Source organism: Lipotes vexillifer, unplaced genomic scaffold, assembly GCF_000442215.2.
Source record: "Lipotes vexillifer unplaced genomic scaffold, Lipotes_vexillifer_v1.1 scaffold7, whole genome shotgun sequence".
In the NCBI taxonomy this organism is placed as follows: domain Eukaryota; kingdom Metazoa; phylum Chordata; class Mammalia; order Artiodactyla; family Lipotidae; genus Lipotes; species Lipotes vexillifer.
The window spans coordinates 5,802,668-5,817,634 of record NW_006792683.1 but is presented as its reverse complement, the minus strand read 5'-3'; the positions used below and the strand labels follow the sequence as shown (position 1 = coordinate 5,817,634).

At 36.8% G+C, this 14,967-nt stretch overlaps 1 protein-coding gene across 3 annotated transcripts in view; it reads right to left on the bottom strand.

Annotated features, from left to right (window-relative positions):
* The window catches only part of GDI2 (GDP dissociation inhibitor 2), a 50,729-nt gene that overhangs the window by 12,232 nt on the left and 23,530 nt on the right, over positions 1-14,967 (bottom strand). For 2 of the 3 annotated variants that reach the window (XM_007465821.1, XM_007465823.1), the window contains exons 4-6: positions 13,253-13,387; positions 7,559-7,757; positions 7,166-7,297 (exon numbers count right to left, since the gene is read on the bottom strand). In XM_007465821.1, coding sequence (XP_007465883.1) covers positions 7,166-7,297; positions 7,559-7,757; positions 13,253-13,387 — 466 coding nt within the window. The remainder of the gene's footprint in view (positions 1-7,165; positions 7,298-7,558; positions 7,758-13,252; positions 13,388-14,967) is intronic. The other variant, XM_007465822.1, reaches the window with a different exon arrangement.

Genomic DNA, 14,967 nt, shown 5'->3' with positions numbered 1-14,967 from the left:
GAAACACAAAAGACCCTGAATAGCCAGAGCAATTTTGAGAAAGAAAATGGAGTTGGAGGAATCAGGCTCCCCGACCTCAAACTATACCACAAAGCCACAATAATCTAGACAGTATGATACTGGCACAAAAACAGAAATATAGGTTAATGGTACAGGATAGAACGCCCAGAGATAAACCCACACACATATGGGCACCTAATTTACGACAAGGGAGGCAAGAACATACAATGGAGAAAAGACAGCCTCTTCAGTAAGTGGTGCTGGGAAAAGGACAGCTACATGTAAAAGAAGGAAATTAGAACACTCCCTAACACCAAACACAAAAATAAACTCAAAATGCATTACAGACTTAAATGTAAGACCAGACACTATAAAACTTTTAGAGGAAAACATAGGAAAAAGACTCTTTGACATAAACCACAGCAAGATCTTTTTTTGACCCACCTCCTAGAGTAACAGAAATAAACACAAAATAAACAAATGGGACTTAATTAAACTTAAAAGCTTTTGAACAGCAAAGGAAACCATAAACAAGAAAAAAAGACAACTTTCAGAATAGGAGAAAATATTTGCAAATGAAACAACAGACAAAGGATTAATCTCCAAAATATACAAATAGTTCATGGAGCTCAATATCAAAAAAACAATCCAGTTAAAAAATGGGCAAAAGACCTAAACAGACACTGCACCAAGGAAGACATACAGATGGCCAAGAGGCACATGAAAAGATGCTCAACATCACTAATTATTAGATAAATGCAAATCAAAACTAAAATGAGGTATCACCTCACACCAGTCATGATGGCCATTATCAAAAAAGCTAGAAACAATAAATGCTGGAAAGGGTGTGGTGAGAAGGGAACCCTCCTACACTGTTGATGGGAATGTAAATTGATACAACCACTATGGGAAACAGTATCGAGGGTCCTTAAGAAACTAAAAATAGAACTACCATATGACCCAGCAATCCCACTAATGGGCATATACCGTGAGAAAACCAAAATTCAGAAAGAGACATGCACCACAATGTTCACTGTAGCACTATTTACAATAGCCAGGACATGGAACCAACTTAAACATCCATCGACAGATGAATGGATAAAGAAAATGTGGCACATATATACAATGGAATATTACTCAGCCATAAAAAGAAACGAAATTGAGTTATTTGTAGTGAGGTGGATGGACCCAGAGTCTGTCCTACAGAGTGAAGTAAGTCAGAAAGAGAAAAACAAATACTGTATGCTAACAAATATATATGGAATCAAAAAAAAAAAAAAAACGGTACTGATGAACCTAGCTGCACGGCAGGAATGAAGAGGTAGACATAGAGAATGGACTTGACGACATGGGGTCGGAGGGCGAAGCTGGGGCTAAGCGAGAGTAGCATCAACATATATACACTACCAAATGTAAAAGAGTTAGCTGGTGGGAAGCAACAGCATAGCACAGGGAGATCGGCTTGGTGCTTTGCGATGACCTAGAGGGGTGAGATAGGGAGGATGGGAGGGAGACTCAAGAGGGAGGGGATATGGGGACATGTGTATGCATATGGCTGATTTGCTTTGTTGTGCAAAAGAAACTAACACACTATTGTGAAGCAATTATACTCCAATAAAGATTTTTTAAAAAAGAACGTTATATATTCGTGAAAGTCAAAATGAATAAACAGAAAATCTCACAAGAAAAATGAAAACTATATTTAAAAAATGGAAATTCTAGATCAGTTGAAAAAAATATTTAAAAAAAAATTAAAACTCACTGAATGTGATGAACAGCTTACTGGAAATAACAGAAAAGGGAACGAGTGAACTTAAATGAACACGCATTACCCGATATGAAACATAAAGAGATAAAATGAAGAAAAGAATGAGCAGAGCCTCAGTGACCTATGGCAGCGGTCCCCAACCTTTTTGGCACCAGAGGCCAGTTTCATGGAAGACAATGTTTCCACAGACCAGGGGCAGGGGGAGCGGGGGTAGAGTTTGTTCAGGTGGTAATGTGAGTGATGGGGGGGGATCGCTCAGGCGGTAATGCGAGCAATGGGGAGCGGCGGAGGAAGCTTCGCTCGCTCACCCACCAATCACCTCCTGCTGTGTGGCCTGGTTCTTAAGAGGCTGAGGACCTTTACCAGGGGTTGGAGACCCCTGAACTCTGGAATAATACCAAGTATCTAACATACAAGCAATCAGTGTCCCAGAGGACAAGAGAGAAAATGAGACAGAATATCTGAAGAGGATAATGATTTTAAAATTCCCAGCTTGATCTTAAAAATTAACTTACACATCCAAGCACTTCAGCGAATCCCAAGCAAAACCACACCTAGGCAAATCCTAGTTATACTCCCAAAAACACAAAAAAAATCTTCAAAGCAACCAGAAGAACAAAAAACAAACAAAAAACAAAAACACAGAAACAATTATTTATTACACTTGACAGCTAACTTCTCATAAACAAAGCAGGCCACAAGTGAAGGGAACAACAGCTATAAAGTGCTGAATAAAAAAAATCTTAAGCCAACAAAGTCCTTCAAAAATGAGGGTGACGTAACACTTTCAGATAAAAATAAAAGCTGAGAGAAATCAACAGTAACTACAAGAATGCCAATGAAAAGCTGAAGAGAAATGACAACAGATGGAAACAAGGATTTATAAGAAAAAATGAATAGCATCAAAAATGGTAAAAATGTGGACAAATGATTACATTTTCCCTTCCCTTCATTTCCTTAAACTGACTGTTTCATGCAGAAATTAGAATGTTGCATTGTGGGGTTTAATCAAGTATGTAGACATAAAACATAGGCAACAGCACAAAGGAATAGTAAATGGGATGAGATTGTTGCAAAGTTCTTACAGTTTATGTAAAGAAGGACAGTATTAACTCCAAATAACTGTGAGCAATGAAGGATGATACTATAATTGATGGAGTGAGCACTAAAAAATTAGAAATGAAAAGGCACAGCTAAAAATTAAGCGATTAAGATGAAAATATTTGATTAATTCCGAAAAAGGAAAGAGGAACCTGGGGGGGGAGTCAGCGGGAGGGGGGGAAAAACAGTAAAACAACACATCTAATCCCAACCATATCAATAATTATATTAAACATAAATGACTAAAAAATTCCATTAAAAGGCCAAGGTTGTCACATTGGATAAAAAAGCAATATTCAACTATATGCTGCAAGAGACTCACTTTAAACATAAAGACACAGAGGGTTTAAAATCAAAAGGATAAAAAAAAATTGTTCAAACAGTAAACAAGTTGGTATGGTTATATTAGTATGAGACAAGGAAGACTTGGTGTAATCAGAAATTAGTATCACCTAGTAAAAGAGCTTTAAATGTCTGAAGTACAAATTGACAGAACTAAAGTAGGAAACAGATAAATCCACAATCGTGGTAGAAGACCCTCTGTCAGCAACAGAACTAGAAAAAGCATCAGTAAGAATGCACACTTGAACAAGTCTATGAGCTACCTTTCTAAAACATGCATGCAGAATTCTTTCAAGGGCATATTCACTAAAACATCATATATTTGGCCATAAATTATGCCTTAATTAATTTCAAAGACTGAAAATTTGCAAGTTTGTTCTCTGACCATAATGGAATTAAATTAGATGTCAGTACAGTATTTAGGGAAATCCCCAAATGTCTAGGAATTAAACACTATACTTTCAAATAACCCAAGGGTTAAAGAAAAAGAATCATAGGAAAGATAGAGTACCATATTAGATGGTACATATTTAGAGGGAAATTTAGACCTTCAAATGTTTATGTCAGAGAAGAAAAGTATAAAATCAATTATCTGTTTCAACCTTAAAAACTAAAAGAAAAAAAAAAACCAAATAAGTAAAAGGAAATAATTAAGATCAGAAATCAGTAAAATTAAAAATAACTACAAAGGAAATTAACAAAGCTAAAAATTTGGCACTTTGAAAAGATTAATAAAATTGATGAAATCCCATCAAGAAAAGAGAAATTATAAACTATCCAACACAAGAATGAAGATGGGAACCTCACTAAAGATCCTATAGACATCAAAAACATAATAAAGAAATATTACGAACAACTTTTTGTGAAAAAGTTCAAGAACTTATTTCAAAGGGTCAAATTCCTTGAAAAACACAACTGAAAATAAGAAATAGTACATTTGAACAGCCTTATTTCTATTAAAGGAAAATGAATTAACACTCAAAAGCCTTCCCATAAAAAAAGTTCTACAGGTCCAGATGGCTTCATTGGTCAATTCTATCAAACCTTTAAGCACAATGCCATTTTTCACAACCTCTTTCAGAAGACAGAGTAGGAGGAAACTCTTCCAACTCATGTTATGAGTCTATTAAGCCCTGATACAAAAAAGCAGACAAGAATATTACAGGAATTATAAAGCAGTATCTATCCTGAACATAGGCACAAGAACTCGTGTGTGAATGTACACATACAAACAGGCACACACAAACGCATACATACACACACATATATGCAAATTAAATCCAACAATTAATTAAAAGGAAAATACATCATGAATAAGTAGTGTTTGCTCTAAGAATGCAAGGTGAATTTAATATCCAAAAATCAATCTATGAAATTCACAATAGCATAAAGAAAATCTGCATTATTAACTCAATGTCAACACCCATTCATAATAAAAATTCTCAGCAAGCTATGAAAACAGAATTTAATCTGACAAAACTGCCTTTCAAAAAAACATACAGAAAACATATTTAATAATAAAATACTGAAGACATTCCCCTGAAGGCTGGAAACAAAGCAAGAATGTCCATCTTCACCGCTTCTATTCCTCATTCTTCTGGAAGTACTAGCCAGTTCATAAAGTCAAGAGGGTAAAAACACAAAGGTCGTATAGGAAGAAGCGAATCTCTCTATTCACTGATGATGTAACTGTGTACAAGGAAAATTCTAAGAAATCTATAAAAGTAACAGAATAAGTGCAAGGTCACAGGAAGTACAAAAATCAATTGTACTTCTGTATATAAGCAGCAAACAACTTTAGATAAAATTGAAACTTTCATTAATAGCAGCATCAAAATAACATATAATACTTATCAATAAGTTTGAACCCAAAAACTGCTGGATCTCTACAATGAAAGCTACAAAATATTGCTGAACCAAAGAAAACCTAAATCCATGGTGAGAGACAGCGTTCACGGACTGGAAAACTCAATGTTATTAAGATAATTCTCTCCCTAACTGATCTATAGGTTTAACTCAATCCCAACTAAAATCACACCCAATATTTTTTTCAAGACATTGACACCTTCTTCTAAAATCTATGTAGAAATGCAAAGGACCTAGATTAGACAAACCAATTTTGAAAAAGAACAAAGTTGAAGGATTATATTACCTGATTTCAAGCCTTACTATAAAAAACTGTAATAATCAGGATGGTGTAGTAATGGAATAGGAAAAATAAGTAGATCGTTGGAACAAAATAGACATGGGTATATGGCCAACTGATTTTTCACAAAGGCACCAAGACAACTTTACAACAAATGGTGCTAGAACGACTAAGTATCATTACAGAGAAAAGTGAACCTCAAGCCTCACCTCACACACCAACATCATTTCAGGATCAATCACAGATTTAAACACAAAGCTAAAACTATAAAGCTTCTAGAAAAAGACATAGGAGTATCTTTGTGCTCCTGAGGTAGGCAAAGCTTCTTAGAAACCAAAAAAAACTAAATATTAAAAAAAAAACCCTTTGGTATATTAGCAAATTTTAAACTTCTGCTTATCAGAAGACAAGCCACAGACTAAGAGAAACATTTATAGTACATATACTGACAGAAGACTTGCAGTCAGGATACATCAAGGTTGCCTACAAATCAAAAACAAAAAGCCCAGTCTTTAAAAATGTGCAAAAGAAATGAACACTCACACCACAAAATTATACAAAACAAGCTCATGAAAAGGTGATCAACATTAGTCCTCAGGAAATGTAAATTAAAACCATAATGACATAGCATTTCACACCTACTTGGGTCGTTAAAATTAAGAAGACTGACAATACTAAAGGTTGGCAGGTATGTGGAGCAACCACAACTCTCACACGCTGCTAAGTGAATGCAAAATGGTACAACCACCACTCTGGAAAGTTGTTGGGCAGTATTATCAAGTTAAACGTATACTTGCCATATCAGCCAGCAATTCCACTCCTGGATATGTACCCAAAAGAATGACAACTGATGTCCATACACACTTTTACACAAAAGTTCATAGTAGCTTCATTCATAATACCCCCACACGTTTTGAAAACTACCCAGATGTCCATCAACAGGACAATGTGGTATACATAATTCACATAATGAAACATTACTCAGTATTTTTTTAAATGAATTAACAGCAAGTGCAGCAACATGGCTGAATCTCAAAAATATTGTTAAGCAAAAGCCAGATAAAAATGAGTACATAGGGACTTCCCTGGTGGCCCAGTAGTTAAGAATCCGCCTGCCAATGCAGGGGACACGGGTTCCATCCCTGGTCCGGGAAGATCCCACATGCCGCAGAGCAACTAAGCCTGTGCACCACAGCTACTGGGCCTGCGCTCTAGAGCCCGAGCCACAACTACTGAGCCCCTGTGCCACAACTACTGAAGCCCGCGCGCCTAGAGCCCATGCTCCACAACGAGAGAAGCCACTGCAATGAGAAGCCCGTGCACCACAACGAACAGTAGCCCCCGCTCACCGCAACTAGAGAAAGCCTGTGCGCAGCAACAAAGACCCAACACAGCCAAAAATAAATAAATAATTTTTTTAAGTAAGTACATATTATTCCTTTTATATAATAAAACTTCAAAAACGGGCAACAGTGTTCTATGATAGGAATCACAAATGTAGCTGTTACAGTGCAAGGGTGGTGGTGATTATGAGGGGATACAAGGGAACTTCTGGAGTAAGGAAAATGTTCTACATCTAGATTGGAGTTTTGGTTACAAACGTCTATATATATGTCCAACTCATTTTTTTTAAACCACACATCTGTGGTTTCACTGTATATAAATTTTACTTCAATAAAAACAAAAAGCACCTCACCACTCACAGACAAATCTTGTCTCATTATTCACAACCATACCATAACCTACCGTTCAAGACGAGGTTCAGGATCAGTGAGGTTTTAGCACAAAGATTAAACATGGGCTCTCACCGTGCAAATCCTTGTGGCAGTTCTCCAAGGCCGTAGAGTGGATAAAGGTATGGGCTTTTGCCATATCTTGCCAAAGACTCACTGTAAAGTTTAATCCTATTCATGGTTTCACAACATGGCTGATCTAAATAGCTAGACAAAAGGAAATGACCATTAGAAAAGGGCTTTGGCTTGCATTCTTATATTCAATTTAAAATCTTTTTCTGAATGGATTCTAATTCAACATCTCCATATTTTATTTAAAAGGCTCTAACTCTAATGTGCAGTTAGACTTCTTCTTTAGTAGTATAACAGAGCTATATATTTGTTTTGTTAGAATGTCCGCTCTGCAGAATTGGGAAATTCAGTGAAGAATTCCAAGAAAAATGTAAATCTAAAAACCAAAACACTTACTCATCAGTTCTGTAAAGTGCCAGGGCATGACCAGTAAAATCTATAACATCTTGGCCCAGGTCAAATTTCTTATACACCTCTCGCATTGCCGTCTTCTTAGGATCAATGCCTTCAAAAGTTCTAGGATCATTCTCATCAAAGTTGGCAACATACACCAGGAATTTTCTGAATCGACGTTTTTCAAACAGCCCCATTAGGCCTAAAAAATAATTTTTCAAAAAGCACACACTCACAATAGAACACTGAGGAAAAGAAAATGTGAAAATAAAGTTTAAATATTTTATGTTATCTGAGGCTCTTCTAAGACAATGTGCAGTTTAAAATATGGGAGTTTGGACATTGCTTTAAAATAAACTGACAGTTTCATAACACTTTAAAATAAACTGTCATAATTACAATAGAGCAGCTATTAAGCCTTCAATTTTACACTATAATTACAAGTAATTATAACCAGTAATTAATTAAATGCAATATGTATAATTATACCTCTTATTAGGTACAAGATAAATAAGACTTTGAAAAACTATTATTCATGAAGGCATCTATCTGAATGTGTTTTTGACAACTCTGATCTGTACTCCAGCAACTGCCTAAAATTCTCAATGCACTTCAGTTTTTCTTCTTTTGCTGTGTGCTAAGATACACTCTGGTGTTTAATGGAAAAGCTACTTAGACACCAAGAGCAATCTCTGACCTCAGAGAAACTTAGATGCTGATTATGCTGCCAGTCACTTTAATGAAGTCCTTAGAGAAGCAGTTCTCTGCTTTTTACACTAAAAAGTAGATCAGGAGAAACCTATGAACTACCACCTAAGAAACCCTCAGTTCTTCCTACTAGTCAGGGTCCCTACTACCGTAGACAGCTGGTAGAAAGACAAGGTCAAAGGAAAAGAAAAAATTCTGGCTCCATCTCCTTCTTCCCCTTTCTTAAACCATACGGCTACTTTAAAAACAGCTATAGCTTTCAAAATAAACGCTTAACCATTGCTTTTATATCTGCTGACAGCTAAATATTTTGATAATTTAAACATTATTTCCCCCAAGACTATAGCTGAAATCAACAAAACTGAAAATTAAAATGATCATGAGGCTATTCATGACAGCTGACTACATTTAACATTTTAAATTAATATTTACAACCTAGCTTTAAAAAAATGGACAGACTGCATACACAGTAAAAGCATAAGGCTAAAAAGAAATATTCTATTACCACACAGCCCCCTACTTAAGACACAAGTGTAGTTTCAGGGGAAGGTGTAAAACAGCCAAAGGAAACACGAGTCACCACTGCAACGCACTTACAACTTGGGGGTCACTCTGGTGGACACCGCCTGTTGGAACCTAAAGCTCTTACCAACAGTTTATTGTTGAGTTATCGCATAACTTCTCTTAAAATAAAAATGAAAATCTACTGTGTATTCTTAAATTCCCCACTCTTTCCCTCTTTTCATCTCCCTCCCTCCTCCAAGCCTTGAGCCTGACAGGGACACTCTCCCAGCACAGTGGACTCCTGTCTCCCAGCACAGAGGAGATGCTCTAAGCTGCTCCTCCATCCCTTTATAGCGGAACCAGATACCAGTGCAATTACCAACATGTGAGAGACCCGGTGCTCATTCTGAAAAAGTCCTAATTTAACGAATTCAAATATTATTTCCTACCACGTAATTTTTATAACAGCTACTTCTACATGACGATGCCTTCCCTGGTCACCCTATTTAAACTAGTAGCCCCACCCTCACTCCCTCCTTTCATCTCCACCTCCATCTGATACGCTTTTATATCAGATTATATCACCATCTGAAATGCTTCTCCTTATTTATCTATAGCCAGTCTCCCACTAAAGGAAGCTCCAATAGGGAAAGCATTTTTGTTTACTTTTTTCCTCTGTTGCACCCTCCCTACCCCCAAACCTAGAAGGGTACCTGGCATATAGCAAGTGCTCAATAAATATTCAATCCATATAATTAACATCTGATGGGACTGAATAGAAAACAAGTTGACTTATTCATATACTGGACATACAATATATAAATAAAATACTCAAATTATATGATAAAAGGACAAGAAAAAATCTTTTTCACAATTAGTCCATTGAGTTGTACCTTCACTCATTTCAAATGGTTTTACTTTGCTTTCATTCACTTGCACACTGAGGGTTATTTACCAAAAAAGACACTTACGTCAAGACTTTTAAAACAGAATAAAGCTACAAAATCCAGAGCAGTTTCAATAAGAGAACAGAAAAAAGCGTTCCAATTAACTAACAGGCATAAGTTTTGACAAGTGAATTAAGAAACAGAAAAATCAGAGTAGAATTAACGTCACAAGAAAAGCACTAAAACATGGCACACAACATGTCATTCCAACAGTGGACCTAAACAGCCTCACCCCAGTTCACAGCTGGGCTTTGCAGCAGGCACACCAACTCCTGACAGCCACAAGCCCTGAGATGTCAAAGGTGCTCCCGACAAACAGATGCCTCACAGCGGTAAGAGTGAGAACAAACAAGCAAGCTAAAGATTCAACCGAGGACACAAGGTTTTGCTGGGCACGTTTCAAAGCTATTCATGAAAATGTCGCAAACTTCTCTGAACGTAGTATCTGTGTTCAACATTACTCTAGAGGCCAAATATACTTCTCATTCAGTTGACTAAAATAACATGTGACCAATGAACAAATATTTATTGGAACCTGGAGGTTTTAGCTGGCATCATGACCTACCGCAAGAACCAACAGTATATACAGCTCCTAAAAAAGCCAAAGTCAACTTAGGCTACATTAATAGAAATATATTGTCCTAGGAAAGTAAAAGTCCCAAGGACACTGAGTGGGCAGACAACACTTGGAGTATCAGGTCTGGTCTGGCTCTAATTCTATTATATAGAAGGTAATCTTGGCAAATCAGAGAATTTCCAAAGAAAAGTGGCCAAGAGACCTAGACGGCATATTATATGAGAAACAACCACAGGAACTGGAAATATGTAGCACGGAGAAAAAAGGAAATCCAGTGTACGTGACAGATGTTAAAATATCTGAGAAGCCACATTTATATACTAGATAGTTCAGCGGTTAAGAGTGTGGGGTTCTTGAGTCTGACAAATCTGGCTTCAAATTAGTTTTACTAGTCATGAACTATGCTACTTTGGGCTCTTTCACACCTGTATACCTCGGTGTTCCCATCTGTCAATATAGATAATAGCACCACGTCTCAGAGGGTTGTGGTGAAGGACTATATAAAATAAACTTCGACTATACACATAAAATAATTAGTATATAAATGCCTGCACATAATGTTAAAAAATGTTAGCTATTAAAGGCATAAAATAATAATTTGTTTTGATTTATCTTTCTCTTGAACTTCCCACCCTCTACACTTTTCCGACCCCATTCATTCATTCTGCCTAGAATTGTCTTGCCTGCCATTCCAACTTCAAATTCCTATCCATTCATATAAAAATAGTTGCTGATAAGGTAGTGATTGGTAAAAATTCATGAAACTGTATACTAAAATAGGTAAATCCTAGTGTATGTAAATTCAACCTCAATAAATCTAACCTTAAAAAATACATACATTAATATATTTGCTTATTTTTGCAAAAAGAAACATAAGGAGGGTAAATCAGAAATAAGTAAAAATGACCACCTATCAGGGTGGGAAGAATGGAGTGGCAAAGATAAGACTCCAAATATATCTTTTAATATAATTTTGACTTTCAAGTCATGTAAATGTTTTACATATTTGAAAATATTAAATCAAAAGCAGAAACATAAAACTGTTAAGTCCTTCAATTTTTATTAAATAAAGGAAGTGGTTGAAGCTACTAATATAGATAAGAGCTCAAAGAGAGAATAAAAATTTTAAATGAAAAAACCACAAACTTTGTGTAAAAGAGTTCTACTCAAACTGCTAAACTCTTATTTCTATGAAAACACTTTATTTAAATTAGATGCACTGTCACTGAAAAGACTTTAAATGATTTCTAACCCATGATCACACCACGGACTGCCCTCCATTCAATCAGAAGCCATTCCTTCCCTTACCCAACTGTCACTCCCAACCTGGCTGCAATTGTTAGTGCTATTTTTTACTTTCTGCCTTTAGGGTTTTTCAACGTTTTATGCCCAATATTTTCTCCCCTAATAGCAAGAAGTAAATAAATGGAGTTAGAAAAATTGCCAAAATAACTTAAACTAGTTTTTGATTTTTTTTTTTTTTTTTTCGGTACGCGGGCCTCTCACTGTTGTGGCCTCTCCCATTGCGGGCACAGGCTCCCAAAGCGCAGGCTCAGCGGCCATGGCTCACGGGCCCAGCCGCTCCGCGGCATGTGGGATCTTCCCGGACCGGGGCACGAACCCGTGTCCCCTGCATCGGCAGGCGGACTCTCAACCACTGCGCCCCCAGGGAAGCCCTTACACTAGGTTTTTAGGTGAGAAATTTTTTTTTTTTTTGGCTGCGTTGGGTCTTCATTGTTATGCACAGGCTTTCTCTAGTTATGGCGAGCGGGGGCTACTCTTCTTTGCGGTGAGTGGGCTTCTCATTGTGGTGGCTTCTCTTGCTGTGGAGCACAGGCTCTAGGCATGTGGGCTTCAGTAGTTGTGGCTCATGGGCTCTAGAGCACACTCTCAGTAGCTGTGGTGCATGGGCTTAGTTGCCCCGCGGCATGTGGGATCTTCCCGGACCAGGGCTCGAACCCGCCTCCCCTGCATTGGCAGGCAAATTCTTAACCGCTGCGCCACCAGGCATGACCCCTAGGTGAGAAATCTTTTCCAATCTTAATGCCAAAATAATTACTGGAGAATTTACTGACACCCTTCCTATTCTCCCAATGCAAACCTTTCCCTCCTCTGAACTCCTACAGCACCTACAAAACTTATCTACCCTTTAGTTATACAAATTTATCCTTCCTTAAACTGCTCTGCATGGCAACAAAAACACCTTCAAGGATGGAAGGTCTTTTCTCGGGGTGTTTGCTATTTAAAAGACTCAGAATAAAAAATGTTAAGCAGAAATCTTTGATGAGCCAGTAGAGGAAATAATTTGGGGCAGAAAACAAAATCACTCCATATTCACTGGGAATACCTAGAAACAGAGATGCTGGAGAATGACACCAGCACCACTTAGAGGTTGAGTTCCACCAGAACAGCATGTTGGATAGAGTAGCAAAGGAGGTCAGCGTAGATGGGTGATGAAGTACACGGACTGTGCAGCAATCCCACCAGGGTTTCAATGCCATCCTGCCACTCATTACCTATGTGATTTGGGGCCTGAGTTTCCTCATCTATAAAATGGAAACCCTACCTCACAAAGGGCTTCACAAGTCAAGTAAGAAAGCAAATGTGAAGTGTCTCTCACAGAGCCTAGCACAGCAAACAGTCCAAGAGACAGTGACTCTCACGAATTATTAATCTGAAAAGAGTATACTAGACCTAGGAAGGCTCAGCTTCACCAGCAACAGGCTCCATGAGATAAAACCTCTCCAGGCTTCAGAAGGGCAGGAATTTCTGAACATCTTGTTTACTGAAGTACTCTCAACTGCCTAGAACAGTGTCTGGCACATAACAGACACCCAGGAAATCTTTGTTGACTGGATGAATGGATGGATGACTAATGCAGGGGACCTTAAATTTTATCTCTAAGGTCCCTTTACATTATAAAATCTTAATATTCTGAGAAAATAAAATAGAATTACTTACTAGATGCCAGGGCTTCTGCTTCAGTGGAAGGAACCTTGTAGATTTTTCCTCCCTTATAAACAAAGCTCCCTTCAGTCACTTTGAAATCCAGATAGCGAGTGACCTCTGTAAAAAGCAGCATCTTAACCAGCTGACCTGTAAGAGTCACATAATTCAAACTGTCATTTAAATCTTACTACTTTCAAAAATCAGCAGAAATAAAAGTACATTTACTAATACTAATGGCTTTCCAATTTTTTCTTAACACCATCCAGTAACTCCTAGAAAAGTCTCCAAAGCCATATTTTAAATAGGACAATCAGAAGGCAGACCTATTGCTTAGCATATTTAGACTTGTTTTAAATGTTACAACTTCGAGGTTAATAACTTCAACACGCTTTCGTAAAAGTTATACAACAATTATTAGAAGTATGAGGTTTAGAATTATAGTACTACTGCAGATGGGTTTGGGTTTCTTTAAAGTTCCTACTGTATTTTAAAGAGAGACAACTCATAGGCAAAATTTTCCAGGAAATTGTGCTTTTCAGTTTCTAAGCCAATTTATATTTATTAAAATGAATACTAGTTTTGGGTCAAGAAAAAGCTAGGATAAACCAAAGAATTTTTGGTATACTAAAAACTGTAAACTTCTTTGAGAAACCAAACAAAATTATTTTAAAGCTCATTTGAATGGATAAACATACAAGGACATTCAAAAAAAATTCCTTTTGAGAACAAGAAATCGAGTAATGAGGAGACCTTTATGCAGCCAAATGTTTCAGTATACTGTACATTAACTAGTCCATAAATCAGTGAAAAATAGAGACCCATGTAAAAGAATTTAATATATGATGAAAGTTTTCTAATCAAAGTGGAAAAGATAAATGATGTTGAGGAACAACTGATTAGCCATTTTGAAGAAATAAACTTCTATCTCTACTTCTCAAACAACAGGGTAATAAAATGAATTTATTCATATTAAGACAGATGAACCTTGGGAGATTGGGACTGACATAAACACATTACTATATACAAAATAGATAACTCATAAGGACCTACTCTATAGCACAGGGAACTCTACTCAATACTCTGTAATGGCCTATATGGGAAAAGAATCTAAAAAAGTGATATATGTGTATTGATAACTAATTCACTTCGCTGTACACCTGAAACTAACACAACATTGTAAGTCTACTCCAATAAAATATTTTTTTAAATAAAATAAAATTGTTACATATTTTCATAGTTCTATGAAGGAATAAGATAGATGCTGACATAAAAACACAAAACAAAATAGATGAACTTATTTATACAGTGAAAAAATGAAAGCATAATACCATTAAAAGCAGATATTAGTATTTTTATAAACTTGAGGTAGAGAGAAAAATTTTCAACATACTTCCAAATCAAAACCAATAAAAGAAAGCTCAACCAATGACTGTGTGAAAAATAAAAGCTTTTGTACAGGAAAAAAAAAACACAAGAGTTATATATAATGCCAATCACAAACTGGAAAAGATATTTTCAACATACTTCAAAAGGGCATTTTACAGCTGTTATAATAAGCTCTTTTACATCAATAAGGAAAAACACAAAACGTCAATAGAAAAATGTGCAAAGCGAAAGGCTGGTCAGTTCATTAAAGAACGGGAAACCTGGGCTTCACTGGTGGCGCAGTGGTTGAGAGTCCGCCTGCCGATGCAGGAGACACGGGCTCGTGCCCCGGTCCGGGAAGA